At 33.9% G+C, this 20,445-nt stretch overlaps 1 protein-coding gene across 1 annotated transcript; it reads left to right on the top strand.

The window, feature by feature from the left end:
* Nucleotides 1-6,810: 6,810 nt before the first annotated feature.
* LOC107796634 (high affinity nitrate transporter 2.5-like) lies at nucleotides 6,811-9,126 on the top strand. Its single transcript, XM_016619426.2, has 2 exons — nucleotides 6,811-8,075; nucleotides 8,537-9,126. The coding sequence occupies exons 1-2, from the start codon at nucleotides 6,934-6,936 to the stop codon at nucleotides 8,901-8,903; spliced, it is 1,509 nt and encodes a 502-aa protein (XP_016474912.1). The 5' UTR covers nucleotides 6,811-6,933; the 3' UTR covers nucleotides 8,904-9,126.
* The last annotated feature ends 11,319 nt before the right edge of the window (nucleotides 9,127-20,445 follow it).

Below are 20,445 nucleotides of genomic sequence, written 5' to 3'. Positions count from 1 at the left end.
CACCGTTTCTTCAAAGTCAGAGTCATAATCAACATGAAGAGATGAAAATTTGACCACATTTGATTTTGATTTTGATTTCTTACCATATGAATTTTTACCCATCTGTCAACTTGGCAAGAATGAGAATATCTTCCAATTTCTACAATGGGACTTGATTTAAAAAAAGAGTTAATAAAAACATTAAGTAGACATAGTACAGAGTACTAATCGGATAAAAATGAAGAGAATTGGGGTATTTGAAAATTTTGAAATTTGGGGAAGATAGAGAAGAAAAGCGTAAAAGAAGGAGAAAGGGGAGGAGTGAGGGGAAAGTACTGAAGCACGATAAGTTGGCTATGCTATGTCAATTAAAACAAATAAAAATTTAAAGTAGGGCTATAGGGTGCCAATATCTAAAACTAGGGCTTTTTAATGCTAATTTTCTTAATAGGTTGTTATACCATGCCATTTTTTCATGAAAGAATATCTCTCAAGCATTTACTAATTTAATCCAACGGCTAAAATATTTTCCATGAAAGTCTTAATGGGTCAGTACATTGGTTGGGTATTGAAGTTGAAACGTTGGGCTGAGAAGGCCGAATGAGATTTCCGAAATGGCCCTTTAATCAGGCCTCTTTTTTTGTGCGGAAAATTAGCTAGCTTTTCCTCTCTTCTTTTAATTTCTTTGAGCTTCTAAATTAGATCTACATGTTATATATAGTAATGTTAAGTAGATAATAATAATAATAATAGTTGTTGTAGTAGTAGTGATAATAATAATAATAATAATAATAATAATAATAATAATAATAATAATAATAATAATAATAATAATAATAATAATAATAATAACAACAACAACAACAACGATAATAATAATAACAGTACTAGTAATAATAGTAATAATAACAATAATAGTTGTAGTAAATGGAAAATAGTATTGAAAAATAAAGTATTTGATGTAATAATAAATTAGAAGCTCAAGAGAATAAATTGAAAAAAAGGAGGGACAAAATTGGATGTCAACAATAATGATGACAAATAATTTGAGCTCCTCTTTACAAAAGATGGATCAAAATATTGTCAATGTTATGGGACTCCTCGCTTATACGAAGCAAAGATTACAAACAACAAAGAATAGTGAATTTGAATCATTAATGGATGATGTCTCTTCCTTCTGTGATAAACATGAGATAATGATCCCAAAAATGGACGCTCAGTTATTTTCCTTGGAAGTCAAAGCGTAGAACTCTTGATGGTACATACTTTCATCATTTACATTTTTGGGATATTTAATGTTGTTATTGATTTGCATCTTCTAGAGCTTAACACTCGTTTCGATGCTGTGAGTACCGACTTACTTCTCGGTATGGCTAGTTTAAATCCACTTAATTCATTTGGTAATTTTGATAAGAATAGGATAATAAAGTCGGCTGGATATTATCCGAATAAGTTTGACAGCAACAAGCTCCGAGATCTTAGTTGCCAGCTTGACAGTTTTATATTTTATGCTCGTGGTCCTGACAAGAGGTTCTTCAACATGAAGGGAATTGGTGACCTTTCTAAAGTGTTGGTTAAGTCAGATCCATCAAAGTTGGCCACTTGTGTATTTACTTATCAAGTTGACTCTTATTCTTCCTATTTCTACTTCTTCTGTGGAACGAGCTTTCTCATCCATGAACTACATAAAAATGAGCTTCACAATAGCATAAGTGATGAATTTTTAAATAGTTGTTTGGTTTGCTATGTAGACCGTTAGATATTGTCAACTGTGAACAATGATGCCATTATTCATCGTTTTCAACATATGGAAAGTCGTCTATCACAGTTGTGAAGTGTGACTAGAAGTCTTTTTTGGTGATGATAATATTGTTAGTAGTTCATTATGACTTGTGACAAAGTATTTTTTGGTAATGATAGTAATAGTTTTCACTTTAACTCTTTTTGCTCTTGCATTCGAATATTTATGCACTTATACTATGCGATTGATAGTAACTTTATATTAAAGGAAGTGATCACCCACGACCTTAAAATTCTGGATCCGCCACTGACAAAATTTAATATATCCCATTTAAGGCAATGAACAAAAACTGGGAAAATATTGTGATCGAACGAGACAGGTGCAATTGTATTTGGGGGTATGTCAGTGAACAATGGCTGCTTCCAAAGGCTAAAACGTTACTTATTATGGACTAAAAGAAGTATTAATTAGCTAATGGTCCGTCAAAAAGCGTCATAGAAAACGACATAGACAATATCGTTTTCGGATTTTTGGAAAACATTTGAAAGTGGCGTCATGTCTGCCGTTTTAAGCCTTTGAAAAATGTGAGCACTCAATAACTGTCTCCCATGAATAGAGCCTCTATATGTTAGGATCAAAATAATTTGGTGTCATAAGAAAGCTAACAAAGCAAACTTTGAACGATGATTAAAACAGACAATAAAAAAGAAATATACCAAAAGAGACACAAACATTTAACGTGGTTTGGTCAATTAATCTACATCAGAGGGAAATATGAGCAATTTGTTGGGATCATGCCCATGTTGTCCAGCCAAAAACCCAATGGTCCAATCCTATTCTCTTTTGATTTTCATTCCCATTCGGAATTAGATTCGGTTGTTAATCCTATGTAGAGTTGGTTTTGGCTTTAAGAGAAAACATCACTCACAATCTATAAATAGGACAACCTTGGAGAATTGTTCTATGCTTATTGGTATATGTTTGTGAAAAACTTAAGCACATATGAGTGGTTTTTGATAGAGCTTTCATCAAGAGAGAAGAGAGAAGAAAAAGTGTTTGTTTTGTTGCAGATTTTTGTTCCGGCTAGCCAACTTCAAATCATGTTTTCCGACTAGATAATCGTTGGATCGGGCCGAAATTTGGATTGAGTTTCGTAACATCATGGTCTTTGATTTGAACGATGAAGATCGGATTTGGAGGCCCGTACTATCTGATTTCGAGCCCCAAACCGCAGCTCCATTTTTGTAACTTCTCCTCCTTCAATTGATTTGTTGTTGCTTTGTTGCTATTTAGGAGGGGGAATCGAAGGTTCCTGGTGCTTCTGTAGTCGGTAGACTGTCAAATAATGATAGAAAAGGGTGATGGGAACTGAGAAGAGATGGAGGAGAAAGAAGACGTAGGTATGTCGATTTATTCATAGTTGAGTGTCTTGAATTGGGTTGGGTAATGGGTTAAAGAAGGGGTGAGATTCAAAAACAGTCAGATTTACAAATGGTAATTGAAAATAGCCACAGTTTCAAAAGTAATCGAATTTTAGCCATTTTTCATGTAAAGATAAATCTAAACGAAAATACTGTTCAAAATTCGAAAAATATTTTAGCATAATATACTGGAGTTCCAGTATAATATACTGGACTTCCAACATAATATATTGGACTTCCAACATAATATACTGGTCCAACATAATATGCTGCAAGTTCATACACATGTGCTCCAATCTCCAGTATATTATGCTAGAACTTTCCGTGTGTTGGAGTGCCAACATAATATGCTGGAAGTTCACACAGATACTCCAATCTTTAGTATATTATGCTGAAACTTTCCATGTTGCAGCAAAATAATGGTTATTTTTCAATGACTTTGCAAGCGCTAGCTATTTTTAAATTACCAGTCCGAAAACTGACTAGGCCCGTGCTATTTTCACTTAAAGAAGGGGTGGGTCTGTAAAGGGAATCAAATATCAAAATTAGCGACGAGTTTTCTGTTAAAATTAGGGGTATATTTGTTCGAAACTATAACGATGAGGGCAGTCATAGACAGATACTCAAACAAAGGACAATTTTAAACTACTTACGATAGTATGTGGGTATATTTGTCCCTTTTCTGTAAAACAAACAAATAAAGAAAGAAAATCCCAAAAACTATCTTCCATTCTAGTCGGATCATGAGCGGCTCAGGTCGTCGCATGTGTAACCGCATTTCCCTCCGGGATATATATGGTGCACTAGTGGATGGTCCATCGTGGAGGAATCACCTACAATCACATTGAGCAAGGCAAGTTTGTATCAGGTGAAGAAATAAGTTGTACCAATACCTTGGAATCTTTTCTTGCATAGCTTAATAGCTTAAAAACGCTTAAACAATTCAAGTACAAGGACCTGATATGAATACGAGGTTAATATCGTCATGAGATTATGACTTCTGGCCTTTATCATTATCATTCCAAGCTTCACCAAATCCCTACATACTTTTTTCCAATACTTATTTCTTCAGATGAATATTCTTTATGATTCCAGAGTAATAAAGAGCGAATATTCCGTCCAGCTCATTATTTTATAATGCTGCTGCAACCCAGCTCAACTCTCACAATAATACAGCCAATTTTGACGAAATGACAAAACTACCCTTCTTAGTTTCTGATCTTGACCTAAATGTAGGACCCGATGAGCCACCCATATAAATTGCTAAGGTTTGAATAAATTAATGCTCATCGCATAAACCATGAGAGGTCAAGATCATAATCCGAGCAGAAAATTACAGGCAAAATCCAATTATGGGCCATACAAAATCATGTAAAATTTGTCATATTCCAAGACTTTTATGCTTCACCTTCCAAACACATTACTTGTATAAGCTAAAAGCTGCTTCTGATCAATCGTATTATGAATAGAGCTTCTATGTGTGGATGTTTTTGTTTAGATATGGAAGATACACTTAGAAGTTAGAACTCAGTGGGAGAAATTAACGTACCTAAACTATCCTTTGTGAATAAATTTTTCTATTTGATTAAGTTGTGCTTAATAAGTGAAAAGATAATATAGTAGCCTACTGAATAATTGAACTATAAGATTATTTATCAAAAGAAAGAGGCATGATTCATATCGTTTTCATCATTTCAGGAACAAAGTTTCCAACACACCCATTTATTGGATGTACCCCACAATGCATATATCATGTACAGAAAATATTCCATTCATTTGATCGTTTGGTGCAAAAGGGAAAAAAATAAAAATAGAAGAGAAATGCAAGGGTTTGCTTTCTTGTACCAAATATTGAAAGAAAAAAAATGTTACAACCATTTCATTTGCAAAAAAAAAAAATAAAAAAATAAATTGAAATTGAAATTCAAAAGTAAAGCTGTTTGGTTCGGAACAGAAGTCGATTTTGAAAATCGAACCGACGCGTTTTACGAAAATGAAAACGACCATCGCTAGATTTTCACAAACTAAAACAATTTTTTCCAGAAACCTTATACCCATAAGCAAATTCAACACATAAATTCTCCCCAATTATTTTTAAGAAAATTTAGAACTATTTTTTAAGAAATTAAATTAAACCAACTCAACTATTCAAGCAACGCATTAAGTATAACGGATTCTTAAAGTCTCGTTCTTAATTCTCGAAATGTGTCGAGAAATCACAACCGTTAAATCTAATGCCTCAAAGTAAAGAAAATGAATAAGGAGTGTAGCAAAAATATCAATGTGGACAAGATGGTCGTATATAATTTGTACAAAGAAAATTCAAATGGGAATCTCTTACCCAGTCAAAACATGCATATTCTCTTGGATTCTAGGCAAGCTTTCCCATTCCAAAGTCAATGGAACGAACCAATTATTGCTCTCTAAGTCTTTTTCTTTCACTAAAGAGTAAATTCAATATCTTGACAATTAGGCACTAAGTAAACTGAAGAAATAGAATCCCAATATTTTTCCTTCCTCGTAACAATAACATTAAAGACTCATCAATGTGACTCGACCAAAGGTTCAGTAGCTTCATTTTCACAAATAGGGGTGACAATTTGAATCCAAATCCATCTAGCCCGTCCAAAGATTAATGGTTGAGCTACAAACATTTTAATTTATGAGTTAATTTAGGCTGAGCCCAAGTTAACTCATTATTTTTTTATAACTCATTCTGACCCATTAAACAGCCCAAATATAACTCATGAAACTCACGCAAAACAAAGAATCTCAGTCCAATTTATCTAGAAATTTACTTAATCACCCCAATTTCACTTTTTTTTTTGTATTTTTAATTTTCTGTTCTTTTATTTTTCTGCACCACCCACCCTACCCCTATCCCCCCCAAACCCCCTCAAAAATTAATTTTTACCTTTTTTTTTTTTTTAATATTTTCAATTTTTTTTTGTATTTCTGCACCACCCACCCGCCCTAACCCCCTACCCCCGGCAAAAACCCTCAATTTTTTTTACTTTTTTTGTTTATTTTTTTTAATTTTTTATTTTTTTTTTATTTTTCTACACCACCCTAAAAGTATAGTACAAAATTCAGATTTGAACTCCTTTTTATTGGTAGATTAATCAAAGTAGAAAAAAAAAGACAGTTTGAAAACTACCTCATTCTATAAGGTTTTCAGAACTCGTTTGCTTACTGAGAAAATGAATTATTCACAGTTAAAATATATTTTAATGTTCAATATAAGTAATATCAGCATAATTTTTATACCACATCTAACGAGGGATAACAATTCAGGGATTAGCTATACCGGAATAAAACAAGTAAAATGATAAAATTGTCCTTCTACCAAAGCCTTTTAAAGGAAAATCAAGGTTAATATTAGAAACAAAACATTATCAAAGTTAATTTAGTTTAAAACCAAATAAATGCTTTATACGTATATCTTATTACTAATGCAGTAAACCAAATAAATCAGAGGTACTAAATGATCTCAATATTAGTACAATTTAGTTACGTACTAAAATTTCTAACATAATTTTATTCTCGCCAACCCTACAAGTATAGTACTCCAACCCCTTTCTCTTGGCAAAATAATCCAATAGGAAATAAAGACGGTAAGAAAATTGGCACACGTTATATATGACTTTTGACACTATTTAAGCCAGCCAATGGCATTAGTGGTTGCATACTTTGAATGTAGAGAAATAACTAATAAAGACTGTTGAGAGTTGTTTCTTCTTACCCCTTTTGAAGTTTATTTTCCTCAGATTTTCACAGTTCCAAGCAAGCACTATGGAAAACATGGAGTCGGAATCTAATGCTGACAGAAAGTTTGCTCTACCAGTTGACTCAGAACACAAGGCCACTGAATTCAGAGTGTACTCTGCTTCAGCTCCTCACATGCGATCATTTCATCTTTCTTGGATTTCTTTCTTCTCTTGTTTTGTTTCCACATTTGCTGCTCCGCCACTTCTCCCCATAATCCGTGACAATCTTGATCTCACAGCCACTGACATTGGAAATGCTGGGATTGCAGCTGTTTCTGGTGCAGTCTTTGCAAGAATTGCTATGGGAACAGCTTGTGACTTATTTGGTCCAAGACTTGCTTCATCTGCACTTATTCTCTTAACTGCACCAGCAGTTTTCTTAACTGCAATTTCCAATTCGGCGATTTCCTTCCTTCTTGTTCGTTTCTTCACGGGCTTTTCACTAGCTACTTTTGTCTCGACCCAATTCTGGATGAGCTCGATGTTCTCTGCTAAGGTAGTTGGCACGGCCAATGGCATAGCCGGAGGCTGGGGAAATCTTGGCGGCGGAGCTACACAGCTAATTATGCCTTTAGTCTTTTCACTAATACATAAAATTGGTGCAACTGAGTTTACTGCTTGGAGAATTGCATTTCTTATACCTGCCATGTTTCAGGCTTTATCAGCATATGCTGTTTTCTTTTTAGGCCAAGATATGCCTGATGGGAATTATGCACAGCTTCATAAATCAGGAGAAAAGCATAAAGATAATATGTCAGATGTTTTGTATCATGCAGTTACCAATTATAGAGGATGGATCTTGGCATTGACCTACGGCTATTGTTTTGGGGTTGAACTTACTGTGGACAACATAATTGCACAGTATTTTTTTGACAGGTTCCATGTGAATCTTCACACAGCTGGAATCATTGCAGCCAGTTTCGGGTTAGCGAATTTATTTTCCAGGCCTGGAGGAGGGATATTGTCTGATATTGTGGCGAAAAGGTTCGGAATGAGGGGAAGGCTTCGGGCACTATGGATTGTGCAAACTATAGGAGGCTTGTTATGTGTTCTTTTAGGGAAAGTAGAATCTTTAAGTGCTTCTATCGTTGCGATGCTTGTGTTTTCAGTGTTTTGTCAAGCTGCCTGCGGCCTCACTTTCGGGGCAGTTCCATTTGTTTCAAGAAGGTATGTATTCCACCTGGTTTTATTATTACTACTCAAGGTTTATTTTATTTAAACCTGACAAAGGGGCCGGTTCGATTCAGGACTGACCCATTAACCTTCGAGTCCTTGGTTCGATTATGGGCCTGACGCGAAACCTCTTTTAATTAAGAGGACCCGTCTCAGGCCATCCTTTTAGTTCGAGATCCTAGATGCTAACCTCTATGGTGGCCAAATCAACGGGTCGGTTCTCATTCACGAGGTGCTAGAGACTATATAAGAAAGAGTTCAAATTCTATAACTGACGGTTGTGAAAAATATTTACACAATCAGATTATTGAAAACTCTATATAATAATTAAGTAGTAACCTCAAGTAAATAGTAAGTAACCTGCTTCTTGTCACACTGTCAATATATCCTTGTAAAGAACACATCTCGTCACTTGTTTAAAGTCTAATCCTTGGATGTTTGTTTGCTTTAAATAGATCACTGGGCATAATTTCGGGAATGACAGGAGGAGGAGGAAATGTTGGAGCAGTACTAACACAAGTAATTTTCTTTAGAGGAACAAGATATTCAACAGAAACAGGGATTACATACATGGGTATCATGATTATATGTTGCACCCTCCCCATTATGTTTATATACTTCCCACAATGGGGTGGAATGTGCTATGGTCCCTCATCTAAAGGGTTGACAGAGGAAGATTACTACATGAAAGAGTGGAGTTTAACTGAGAAAGAGAATGGTTTTCACCAGGCAAGCATGAAATTTGCTGGTAATAGTAAAAGTGAAAGAGGTAAAAAAGTGGAATCTGCACCTACACCAATTGATGGAACTCCAAATATTTGAGTTTTCAAGCAGGAAAGTGAAAGCTGGTATTGTATTGCATCGTTTATTGTATTGTATTGTTGAGTTACACAAATTTCTGTTTAAGCTTAGTTCTCCATTCTAAAGAACTCTAGTGCGATCGATGTGTGTATTTTTCCTGACTTTGCATGGTTATTTTGTTTCTCTAAGTGTTTGTTAGGTAAATTGCTTCAACTATATATGTTTTGACAAAAAGTACGAAAAACCAGAGCCATTATATATTGAGGTGTGCAAGTTTACATGGCATATTACTCATGAGCAATGAAGCTACGGGGACAATCTCTAAGTTCAAAGTTTCCACCTTAACAATTGGTAGTTACAAGTGTTGCCCCTTTCTAATTTGTTACTCTCTTCCGTCTATAATAAGTGACTTTTTAGTCTTTGACACACCCCTTAAGAAAATATAAACTCTTAAAGAAAAAAGATGTATTCACTAAATTACCCTTATATAATTGTTACCTTAGCTTGACACATTGAAATATGTAAATAAGGACAAATTTTGAAAAATAAAATTAATTTCTTCTTGATTAGGTAAAAAAGACACTTATTTTGGACCAAAATAAAAAGGTCAAAAGGTCACTTATTATGGACCGGAGGAAGTACTATAACTGTTATTGTTCTTGCTAATGTAATGTAATTTGTTAGTTGAAATTCTCACTAGCCCCATTTAGTTTAAGAGTGAGGCTGCCCTCATATTCTACAGTTAAATTTTCTGTCGAAACTAAATGTATCATATTTTCATGAAAAATTTGTTCCATCTTCAATATTCAAGTAGCATAGTGAATCATGCAAGTTTCAAGATCAGTGTATTAGTGCCCGTTTGGACATAAAAAAAATTACTTTTTTTCGAAAAAATTTCACTTTTTTTCAAAATCTGTATTTGGTCATAAAATTTCCAATTTTCACTCGAAGATGAATTTTGGAATTTTTAGAAAATTTAAAAAACTTCAAAAAGCCGTTTTTCAAAATTTTCACTCACAAAGCTTCAAAAACAACCCAAAATTATATTCATGTCCAAACACAACTCTAATTTTCAAATATCGTTTTTAATTGAAAAAAAATTTCACTTATTTTTTGAATTTTACAATTCTTATGTCCAAACGCCCACTTAATATCTCAAGAACAAACATCCATCTTTCTCGTATGAATTTAGTCTCTAAGTTGTTGTAGGACCAATCTACTTCTGAAATTATATCATGCCAATAAAGAGACATCTTCCAATTTCATATGGTTCTTAAACCCACAAATACTGGCTTTATTATCTTTAACATAGCTAAATTGAATTTGGTTGCAAGGTTTTCTTTCAAAATGGTAGTATAGTTTATTCCCGCAACCATGGAGCTTTGAGATATCAAACTGCTCCGCTTTTTCACCTTTGCATTTTTTCTTTCTTATACACTATGAAACCTTATTACCAAAATTATCCCACTTTTGAAATTTAACCTACCTAAACATGTTTTAGCTACAAAAAATATAGTACATTCGTTTAAAATAGACTCCTTTCTTCAGTAGAGTCCTGTTTTAGAAGCGCGATTTTGGGACAGCGTATATTTCAGTTACAAAATTTAGACGCAATCATCACACCATAAACATGGCAACATATCTGCAGAATCCTTCTTTTACGCATATTTCCTCTGATTTCCATAAACAAGGCAACAACAAAAAAAAGCTTCTGAAGAACACAATTCCAGATTAACGTGAAGTATTGAGAATCAGCTATGAACATTTAGCTACATTCTAAAGTTTTCATAGGATTGCATAATTGTTTTCTCTACAATTGAATTGAATTTGGCGATATAATGTCAAAATTGGCAATAATATTTCAGCTAAATGGTCGGTGGGATATCTTTGGGAGATACATAGATTTTGATGTTGATGGAATTATAGTCAATGAAGATTCAAATTATAGTCAATTGAATGCCGCAATTGCAGAGCATCTAATGATCGATACTTCTGTAAAAATCATCGAGATCAAATACATTGTCAACGAACATTATCCTCCAATGAAAATTCGGAACGATATGGGAGTTCGAGTGTATGTGGAGACGAAAAAGGAAAATAAAAACTCAGGAATGTATTCGTTGTGTATAACAGTAAGGGATTTCGATTTGGAATATAGTATGTCGAATGCGAGCACAATTGCAAGCTTGCTCTGTTTTTGCATGTTTTTCAATTTTAATTGTTCTACAATTTTACTATAAATTATCTATAATTGTACTACATAACAAATGTAGTTCAACTGTTATGTCTCTAAAAAATAATTGAAGTGTAACTGTTACATAGTAATTAAGGTTTGAAAAAAGCAAAATGTGATCACAGAACAAAGTATATACAAGTATAATGCAAATTTAATTTCTGTCAAATACTGAACACCCGAATATACAGAGGTCTGAATTACTATACTTTTAATTGGGTGCAAGTATTTGTGATTGTCGTAATACTAACGCGGTACAATCGTCAAGCAATTGTAACACATTTGGAGAAGTATCACGAACAGTGAAGTTGATTGATATGCCAACATCCCCTGCAATTGTGGAATATAAAAGTATCATCATAACAGAACATACGCCAAAAGTAAAAAGTAGGTCAAGTTTATCAAGACAAGCAAACAATTATCAGTGCAGTGAAACAATATGCTGTCATGAATAAGTTTCAATTTAGGGTGAAAAGGTCTAGTGGAAGAAGATAAGAACATTCTATTTGTCAAAATCATATTGTGTATAAGTTATAATTTTTATGTATATAAATTGTATATAAATTATTTAGAACAATTTGTTATGCATAAACATCCCAATTTCTTGGTAACTACAATTTGTATGACATTTTTATCATTATTTTTATTCTGAAGCTACTGCCACGTATGTGTTGGTGATAATTGTACGTGGCACTTCAAGTCCACAGGCATAAATAAATCAACATTGTTCAAGGTTAAAAAATTTAACAGCTTGCACACATGCTCTTTGATGGACAACATATATATACAACGCAAAGCTACTGTCATGGTAGTTGGCAGCATGGTCATGCCAAAATATGTGGATCCTAAGACAATATACACACCAAAAGACATACAAACTGACATGTAAATAGTATGAACTTAACATACATGCAAGCTTGGAGAGTAAATGAAAAGGCTTTGGAATTTTTGAGAGGTCATCCTATTGATTCCTACGTCGATTGCCGTATTACTTGTATATTTTAGAGAAGACTTATTCAGGATAGGTAGTGAAATTGCAGAAGGTAGAAAATGATAGTTTCTTGTATGAATTTGTTGCCCTTAGTACGTCCATCAAGGATTAGGAGCATTGTAGTCTAGTTGTAGTAGTCGATGGCACCTTCTTGAAGTCGGCATATAGGGGAATCATGCTAACAGCTAGCACAATGGATGCAACAGGTAATGTAGATTAATTGTAAAAATATTGTAATAAAGTTGTTTCTGAAACTGTATTTTTGATATTTTCAAGTTTTATTACTGAAATTAAATTTGTTTTTGCTACCTATGTGATAGATAGCATATTACCACTAGCATATGCGTTGTTGATTAAGAAAATGACGCATCATGAAGGTGATTTTTTTGAGCAATTCAAACATGCATATGGTGAAAAACCAAATATGTGTGTTATTTCGGATTGGAATGAGAGTATATTGAAGGCAACATTTACTGTTTATACCGGCATGCCACATTATGCTTGCATGTGGCATATTTGGACAAATATAAGGTCAAATTTCAAGAAAGATCATCCAATACTAAGCGAATTGTACTTTGCCATGGCACGATCATACACGCTTGATGAATTTAATCAAAGAATGTCAAAGATTGAAGAGATCAACACACGTGTTAAAGCATACCTATACGATATAGGTTATCACAGATGGTCTCGGGCACATGCTACGGTGAACAGAACATGAATGATGACATAAAGCATTGTAGAGTCTTTGAATGCGGTAACCAAAAATGCAAGAGAGCTGCCTGTAGTTCAACTATTAGAGTACATGATGACTCTTCTTGAACGTTGGACTAATAAAAAGTTATTGAATGCAAATGGTACATTCACATACCTTAGAAAAAAATACAACAAAGAGTTGGATGACAACATGACATTATCGCAGAAGATGAGAGTAAGTTATGATCCATAACATCAGATCATTGATTTCATCAAACTAAATATATACTGATAATTATAGTTATGTTGTTGTACAATTGTAGTTATTTTGTCTTTTATCTAGTGCTAACAACTTGTTGTATGTTTGTAATGAAATTGTAGGCGAGGGCTTCAACAAATTACATCCATAGTATGATAGATAGTGTGAAACGCTTCATTGTTTGCCTTCAAAATAAGAGATGTAGTTGTGGATAATTTCAGCTTGATGAACTTACTGGTCCACATGAACGAGTCTTATGAAAATTATTGTTCTCCTTATTACACAAGGGAGAGCCTTCTGCAAATTTATGAAATACCAGTAGATCCTCTACTTGATGAAAGCAAATGAAATGTTCCATAACATATATCATGATAGGTTGTAATGCCACATGTCACACCTCCTTTTTACCTACACCCCCGGAAGGGTATAGTATAAGGGAGTTTTTCCAATTAAAGGACAATCAAAACGGGATTATTGCAATTAAAGATTCAAAGTCACCACTTGGGATAATTTATGGTGTCCCAAGTCACCGGTTCAAATCTCGAGTCGAGGAAAAGGTTGACTCTGTATTACAGTCCACGAACCAGAAATTCGGGTAAGGAATTCTATTAACCGGGGAGAAGGTGTTAGGCATTCCCGAGTTCCGTGATTCTAGCACGGTCGCTCAATTGTTATATTCAACTTAATTATCTGATTTTAAACAATTATGAACCTATGTGCAAATTTTAACTCTTAACCGCTTTTATTCCATTTTTGAAGTAGATTGAACGTTGTCTAAAACATGTCTTTGGATCGCGCCACATGAAATGCACCCGCAATCCGAATTCAATGTTTTGGGATTTGATTTGGGTCACATGAATGCACACCCGAGTTTAGGAAGGTAAAATTATAAACTAACGCACCTAAAGCAATTTCGCGTTGCAACTTTGCGAGGGCCATTGAAAATTAGCTAAGTGGCACGCCTCGGATTCTAAGGATTGAAAAAAATTTAATTAAGCGGGGGTCGTGCGATTTGTCATTTTGTTTGGCACGACGCACCTTGAATCTAATTAAAAGAGCGTGATTAGTTAATTAATAGACATGGAAGATTTCTACTTATGTTATGCCAAAGCTTAAGCTAAAATTTAATAATCAATAAGTTAGCATTAAAATGCCAAATGCAAAGCACATTTTAATGCTACATAGGTTCTAAGGTGAAGATACAATCCCAATTGCAACAACAGACCTTTACACAAATTATTCACCAATTAACAACAAAACTCAAAGGCCCCCAACTCGTATTAAATTCTGATTCAAATATAGCACATTTAAATAGACCACACGACATCGACACGTGCCCAAGCAAATTAAATATGAAGAGTTAAACCAAATCTGAAAATTTCAAGTCAAAAATCAGACTCAAATCCCATTCGAAAGTTTTTTAAGATTCAAGGTTTACATGAGCAAAATGACAACTCTAAAACCCCTGTACTGTATTTCAAGCGATATAGGAGTAAATCTAAAATAATCAGTGAGAAATAAGCCTAAATCAAGCTTTCTAGACCAACAACATAAAGAATCTGAACTTAGAATTTACCAAAGCTATGAAACACACATCCAAATCAGCCAGCCTTAACTAGTTAAACTAGGAATCATAGTCCTTAATTAATATATATTCTACCAAGTCCAAAACACTCTTGAATCAGCTGTATTCACACAAGGTCCAAATCCAGCACTTAAAACCAAATGTATATCAGGAAATGGAGTATTCACACTAAGCTAGACTAAAACATGAATAAGAATATGGCAAAATCAAACAGTAACCAACAACAGGGACTAATGCTTTTCATTCAACTTCAGCTCGGTTTACAAATCTTTATATGAAACTCAAACATGCTTCATTTCCAACATGGTTTCAGAAGAGTAACTGGTGCAGTTAGAGCAAAGAAAAGAGGAAGAAATCAGTAGAACATCAGCAAGAAGTCAGCATCAGAAATCAGCTCAAACCAAACTTGAATGCCCAAGTTTAAAACTCAAAACAACCCCAGGAGCTTTAAAAGAACCTCATATGCTAACCACAGGAATGCTTAAACCATTTTCAACTCAAATAAACCAGAGATTTGATTCAGAACTTGAAAAAACTTCAAAATCACCAAATGAATTTCAATGGAACAGTAGTTTTTGTCTCTCTTTTAGCCGTTTCTCTTTTTTTTTTGTATTTTTTAGCCCTTCCAAATCTGCCTTGAGTTCTAAGTAACAATTCCTTTATAGGCAAGCTACTAGGGCAGCCTTAAAGAATTCAAAATTGCCCTTAAAACCTTCTGAAGTTTTCATTTTAGCATAGCAATCCCTGGTGTAAACCTCAGAATTCCCAAATAGCCCCCACCCCAGCTTCCTAGAAGCTTCCTCAATCAGTTTTCAAAGATTCCCTAAACCAGAATTCCTAAATTACCCTCAAACCCCTGAAAATTACCATTCAGGACCTCAAATTGGTCATGGGTCAAATGACCCAATGGTTAAACTAGACCTGGGCTCAAAAAATCAATTCGAATTCTTTGGAGTGGTTTCTGAAATGAATTTAGAGCCCAAACAAAATGAACCAAGATTGAGCAAATTGTGGCAAGCAGTAGGAAAACGACTAAACAATTTTCACAAAACTTAAAACCTAAACTAAGGTACTAAATTATCATATAATCATAATTAAGCTAACAGGGCTAAACAAACAAAGTGAAATCAGAAATTAATCGTGCTATCAACAAAAGAACTAAACATACCAAACAAAAAAAATCACAAAACCAAACTTGGAACAGAAAAACTGAAAAGGAACAAAACGGACAGTACTCAATCTCAGCCAAAAACTCGTTCAATTTTAGTTTAATTAATCGGAGGGAGAGAGAAGAAGAGAAGAGGAGAGAAAGCTGAAAGAATCACAAGAGTAAACGAAAGGAAAGAAAGAACCTCGCCAACTCGGGCTCGAACTTTCGACTGACTTTCCGATTTAAACCCCCAAATAACGTCAACTATTTGTTCTTTGTCGAATAATGTTATTCCGTGGTATAACTGGCCCAGGACACTCATAAAAACTGGGGAAACACCATTGCATGTGCAGATTTGGCTTTGACTTCTAGGGCTCGAACCTTAGATTTAAGATTCGAGATGCTCTAGCAAGATTCGAGAGGAACAGAGTGGGGATTTGATACATGGTGGTTCTATGGTGTCAATTTGGTGGTGAACAGAGGCAGCGCCGGCACCGGAGGAAATGAGGGCGGCACTAGGGTTTGTGACTTCACCCTCAGATTCAAGGGATTCTGAGTGTGTTCGAATGAAGTTGGTTATGGATTGGGATTGTGGAGGGGAAGAGAAGTTTAGGGTGGCTGGGGGGGGGGGGGGGTCGTTAGGACACTTATGTATTAGGCGACCCGGGCTTCAGGACCATCTGATCAAGAAACCTCGACGGTCCTGATCTATTGCCACTGAAACGAGGTCGTTTGGGGTTGGGAAGTGGAGGAACGGGTTGGACACGGATATGGGCCGGTTTTGGGGCGGGTTATGGACTGGGTAGGCTGGGTTTGCATTGAAAGATTTGGGCCTGGGGTTTAGTTTGAAAACTGGCCCAAAATATGAAATCCCTCTTCATTTTTTTTTCAAAACAAATTTAATTCAAAACTCTTTTTCCTTTTTCCCTTTTTCCTTCTTTTTTTTGAAATTTAATTAAAATCAAAATTAAAAAAAACTAATTAACCCTAAAATGATAATTAACACAATTAATTAAAAATAAATTAATAAAAGAAAATTACTCAAAATCAAAGCTAAAATTAAAAGTGCCTAGTGGATTACTTAAAGAAAAAGTTATTTCAAAATTTATTTGATTTCATGACACTTTGTTTCTCGTTATTGATATTAATAAAAATAAACACTAGGCTATGCCTAGTGGATTACTTAAAAAAAAATTAAAAGTGCAAATTAAACTAATTTTTTTGTGATTTTTCTATTTTATGCAACAATTAATTTTCTAATTAATCATAAAATATAAAATTAACCTTAAATGCAAATACAATATATTTTGGTATTTTACACTAATTAAAATGTACAAACAAAATGCAAACAATTAACAGAAAATGCCACGAAAATCCACAAAATTGCAAACACTGAAAGAAATTATTTTGTTTTGAATTTATGGGAGTAATTCATATATAAGACAAAAATCACGTGCTCACACCACCTACTGAGAAAAAGAGCCTGGGAGACCTAAAAAACAAAGATACAAACTATATGATGAAATAAATGCAAAGAAGTACAAGGTTTCATGTGACAACTGCGGACAGGAAGGGCATAACAAAATTTTTTGTAGGAATGCTCCCAAAAGAAAATAAGAATTGATATAGTATAAAGAATTTTTTTTTACTGAGTACTGTTGATGATAATCTGTCCTTTAAGACATATTCAGTTGTATTTGTTCTGTTCTGGACAATTATAGTTGTGATGTAATTGTGTTGCTAATTTGAATAAAGATTGTCTCCTATAATGAATGTTTGGTAAACAGATTTTAACTCTTAATGCCATTGGTTTGCAGTTGTTTTGTTCAATAATTGGGTTTATTTATTAATTGTAAGCCTTTTCTAACAATCCTTTTAGATTTGAATAGATTATATATTTTTGTATAGCAATTGTAGACATAATTATAGTTATGATGTAAAGAAATTATATAGTACCAATATGGAGATCAAGTACTAATAACTTTCAACAAAAAAATATGCTACACATATTTTTATTTGTAAGTAGTAGAATTCTGGACAAAATAACAAAAGAAAAGCTAAAACAACTTTAGCACAAATCTGCTACAAATAAACTGTAGTTGAATTGTTCTTAATAAACAATTTCCCTATAACTTTAATACAATCCAGTTACAACTAAATACTTTCACCATAATTTTTCTATTGAAAAGGGCAACAATTCTTTTTGGTCTGGACTCTTGTTCTCTCCCTCATAGTTGGTGTACCTTTTCTTCTTGCTAATCTCCCCGTCACCTCACGTTCACTAATTTCACCATGCTCTTGCTTTTACTAGCATAATCCCAAAAGAGCGCTCCATAACGTCTACGGTGTTGATCAATATCAGAAAGGCCTTCCTTTGAAATCCAGAACTGTCCAATACTGACTTATTCTGCAAAATGCCGCCACGTATACACTCCAATCACTACAACAAATAATAGGGGAAAAGCTTTAGCATTCAATGTAAAATACAATTGGTTAAATTGAAGGAAAAACAGCGCATACAGATTCAACAAGTTTGTGATTACGTGAAGAGACCATAGAATCATAAACATATACAGTCAATAGTTGTAAACTGTGTTCTGTTTTCAGGACCATACTTTCCTCTCTTACTCAAATAGTGTAAAATTATATCAATGTACTGCAAAAAAATAAATTATATAATTTCGCATTGCAGCATATAATTTAACTACAATTTTCAAATAAAAAATCTACAAATATCTAAAATAATAGAATACTTCAGCTTATAATTAAATTCTGCCGGGGTATGAATGTACCATGTTGTTGAGGATTTGCCCGAGATATAGCAAAGTATAAAACCAGTCCTTTTTATCAACTTTCTCCACTCCAAGATCAAACCACGGGTTGAGCTGGTTATCTTTTACAGTATAAGGCGTCTTCTTCCTATTTAAAGACATAGCAAGTACAATTAAAATCTAGTTGCAATTGGAAATTCATAAATTCTATGCACTTGATAATATGAAAAAAGGTGCATAATTTAACCTCTTTGAAACCGTATCGATACCTAAATATAACCACTTATTGAATTCCTCCAACAAATCAGGATCAACATTGTCTCCAATAATCCCATTAAATGGATGCTTGATTTTGAAAATTGGAGGAGGTCCAACAGAAGTGCTTCCACCAGAACTGAAATAAGGGAGAAAAGGGGATCTGACATGCTTTCTAGGAATCCTTGTTCTTCCTCGTTGCACAGGGGTTGTTTCATCTTCATTAACTTCGCCGAATTTAACTATCTGTGAGAAGTTCTCGGGCAACTCAAAATCATCAAGTGTTATTTCCCTTTTTCCAGACCTAGAATCATTGTCCGAGTTAATTACATTGATGAAGTCGACTGGTTCACCTACAAAGTTAAAAACAAAAGAATAACTTTGTATGTTGCTTGCATCAGAAATGTTAGAAAAACTATAAATTATATGAAAGCTGTTATTTTTTTCTACAATTATATTATAACATATTATACCACTGAAATCTTCATTGCAATCTTCTCCTTGTTGGGAAACATTTGCTTATTGAATTGGAGATTGCAAATGCATAGTCTCCTTCTCCTCGTTGAAATGCTCTTCTTGTATGTCAACATTTGCATCCTGATTTAGAGAGTGCACATGCATAATTTTCTTCTCTGTGACAACAAATGTAAAGAGAATTGTAGATTATTTGTAGTAAGTAGAATTAAAATGTAGATAAATTGTAGTTAATTTGTGAAAATAATGTCATGTAGCTGAAATATAATATGTATTGTGAAATATGTAAAAACAAAATAGATAATATATAATTACTCCATTGGGGTTTTCCTACTTTACCAGTTGCACCACCATATTTTACAAGGGTCATATTACCCTCTTGTATCTTTTAGAAGTATAATAAGTACAACATTTTCGGGCTAATCCCAGTTTCAAAAGAAAAAATGCAAATCACGTACCAATCCTTGCTTACCACGTGTAACATTTATTTATTTTCAATTTACCCTTCTATTTATTTATTTTTTGGTCTTATTTTATTCTTTTTCTCTTACATTTCCTTTCTCTTTATCTCTCCTTCTTTTTCTTCACCATTTTCTCCCACTTATAAACGGTGGAGGTGACTTAGCAAAAAAATGGCATCACCGGAATCACCATTTTTTCTGGTGAACAACATTGTAAGAAAAAAAGAGAAAAAAGAAAGAAGAAAATAAAGAAAAGGAAAGAAGAAGAAAAGTAAAAATTAAAAAGGAGAAAACATACAAAACAAGGTTTGCTTCTCGCCGGAATCATCAACTTTTCCGGCAAGTAATATGGAAAGGAAAACAAAAGTAAAAATAAAAAAGAAAGAAAGACATTAACAGAGAAAGGATAGAAAAGAAAAAAAAAAGATAGAAAAAAGAAGAAGAAGAAAAGAAAATGGCAGAAGCAAGCTGGGGTGTAAAAATGGCGGATGAAGTATTAAGGAAAAAGTAAACAAAAAAGAGAATAGAGCTTCCACGTGCGGTTTATCAGGTGCAAATCAAAGCAAGTACCACATCAGCTCAAAAGGTGGTACTTATTAGACTTCTAACAAATGTAGGGGTAATAGGAGTCTCGCAAAGTATGAATGTGCAACTGGTAAAGTGGTGAAACCTCAATAGGGTTATTAAG

Source organism: Nicotiana tabacum, chromosome 20 (assembly GCF_000715075.1).
Source record: "Nicotiana tabacum cultivar K326 chromosome 20, ASM71507v2, whole genome shotgun sequence".
NCBI lineage: Eukaryota > Viridiplantae > Streptophyta > Magnoliopsida > Solanales > Solanaceae > Nicotiana > Nicotiana tabacum.
The sequence above is the reverse complement of the archived record's forward strand: the minus strand, read 5'-3'. Positions and strand labels throughout refer to the sequence as shown.

Bases quoted from the DNA above. Each gene is read 5' to 3' on its own strand.
- LOC107796634 (XM_016619426.2), top strand. From the start codon at position 6,934: ATGGAAAACATGGAGTCGGAATCTAATGCTGACAGAAAGTTTGCTCTA. The intron at 8,076-8,536 runs GTATGTATTCCA...TGCTTTAAATAG, and splicing joins GTTCCATTTGTTTCAAGAAG to ATCACTGGGCATAATTTCGG.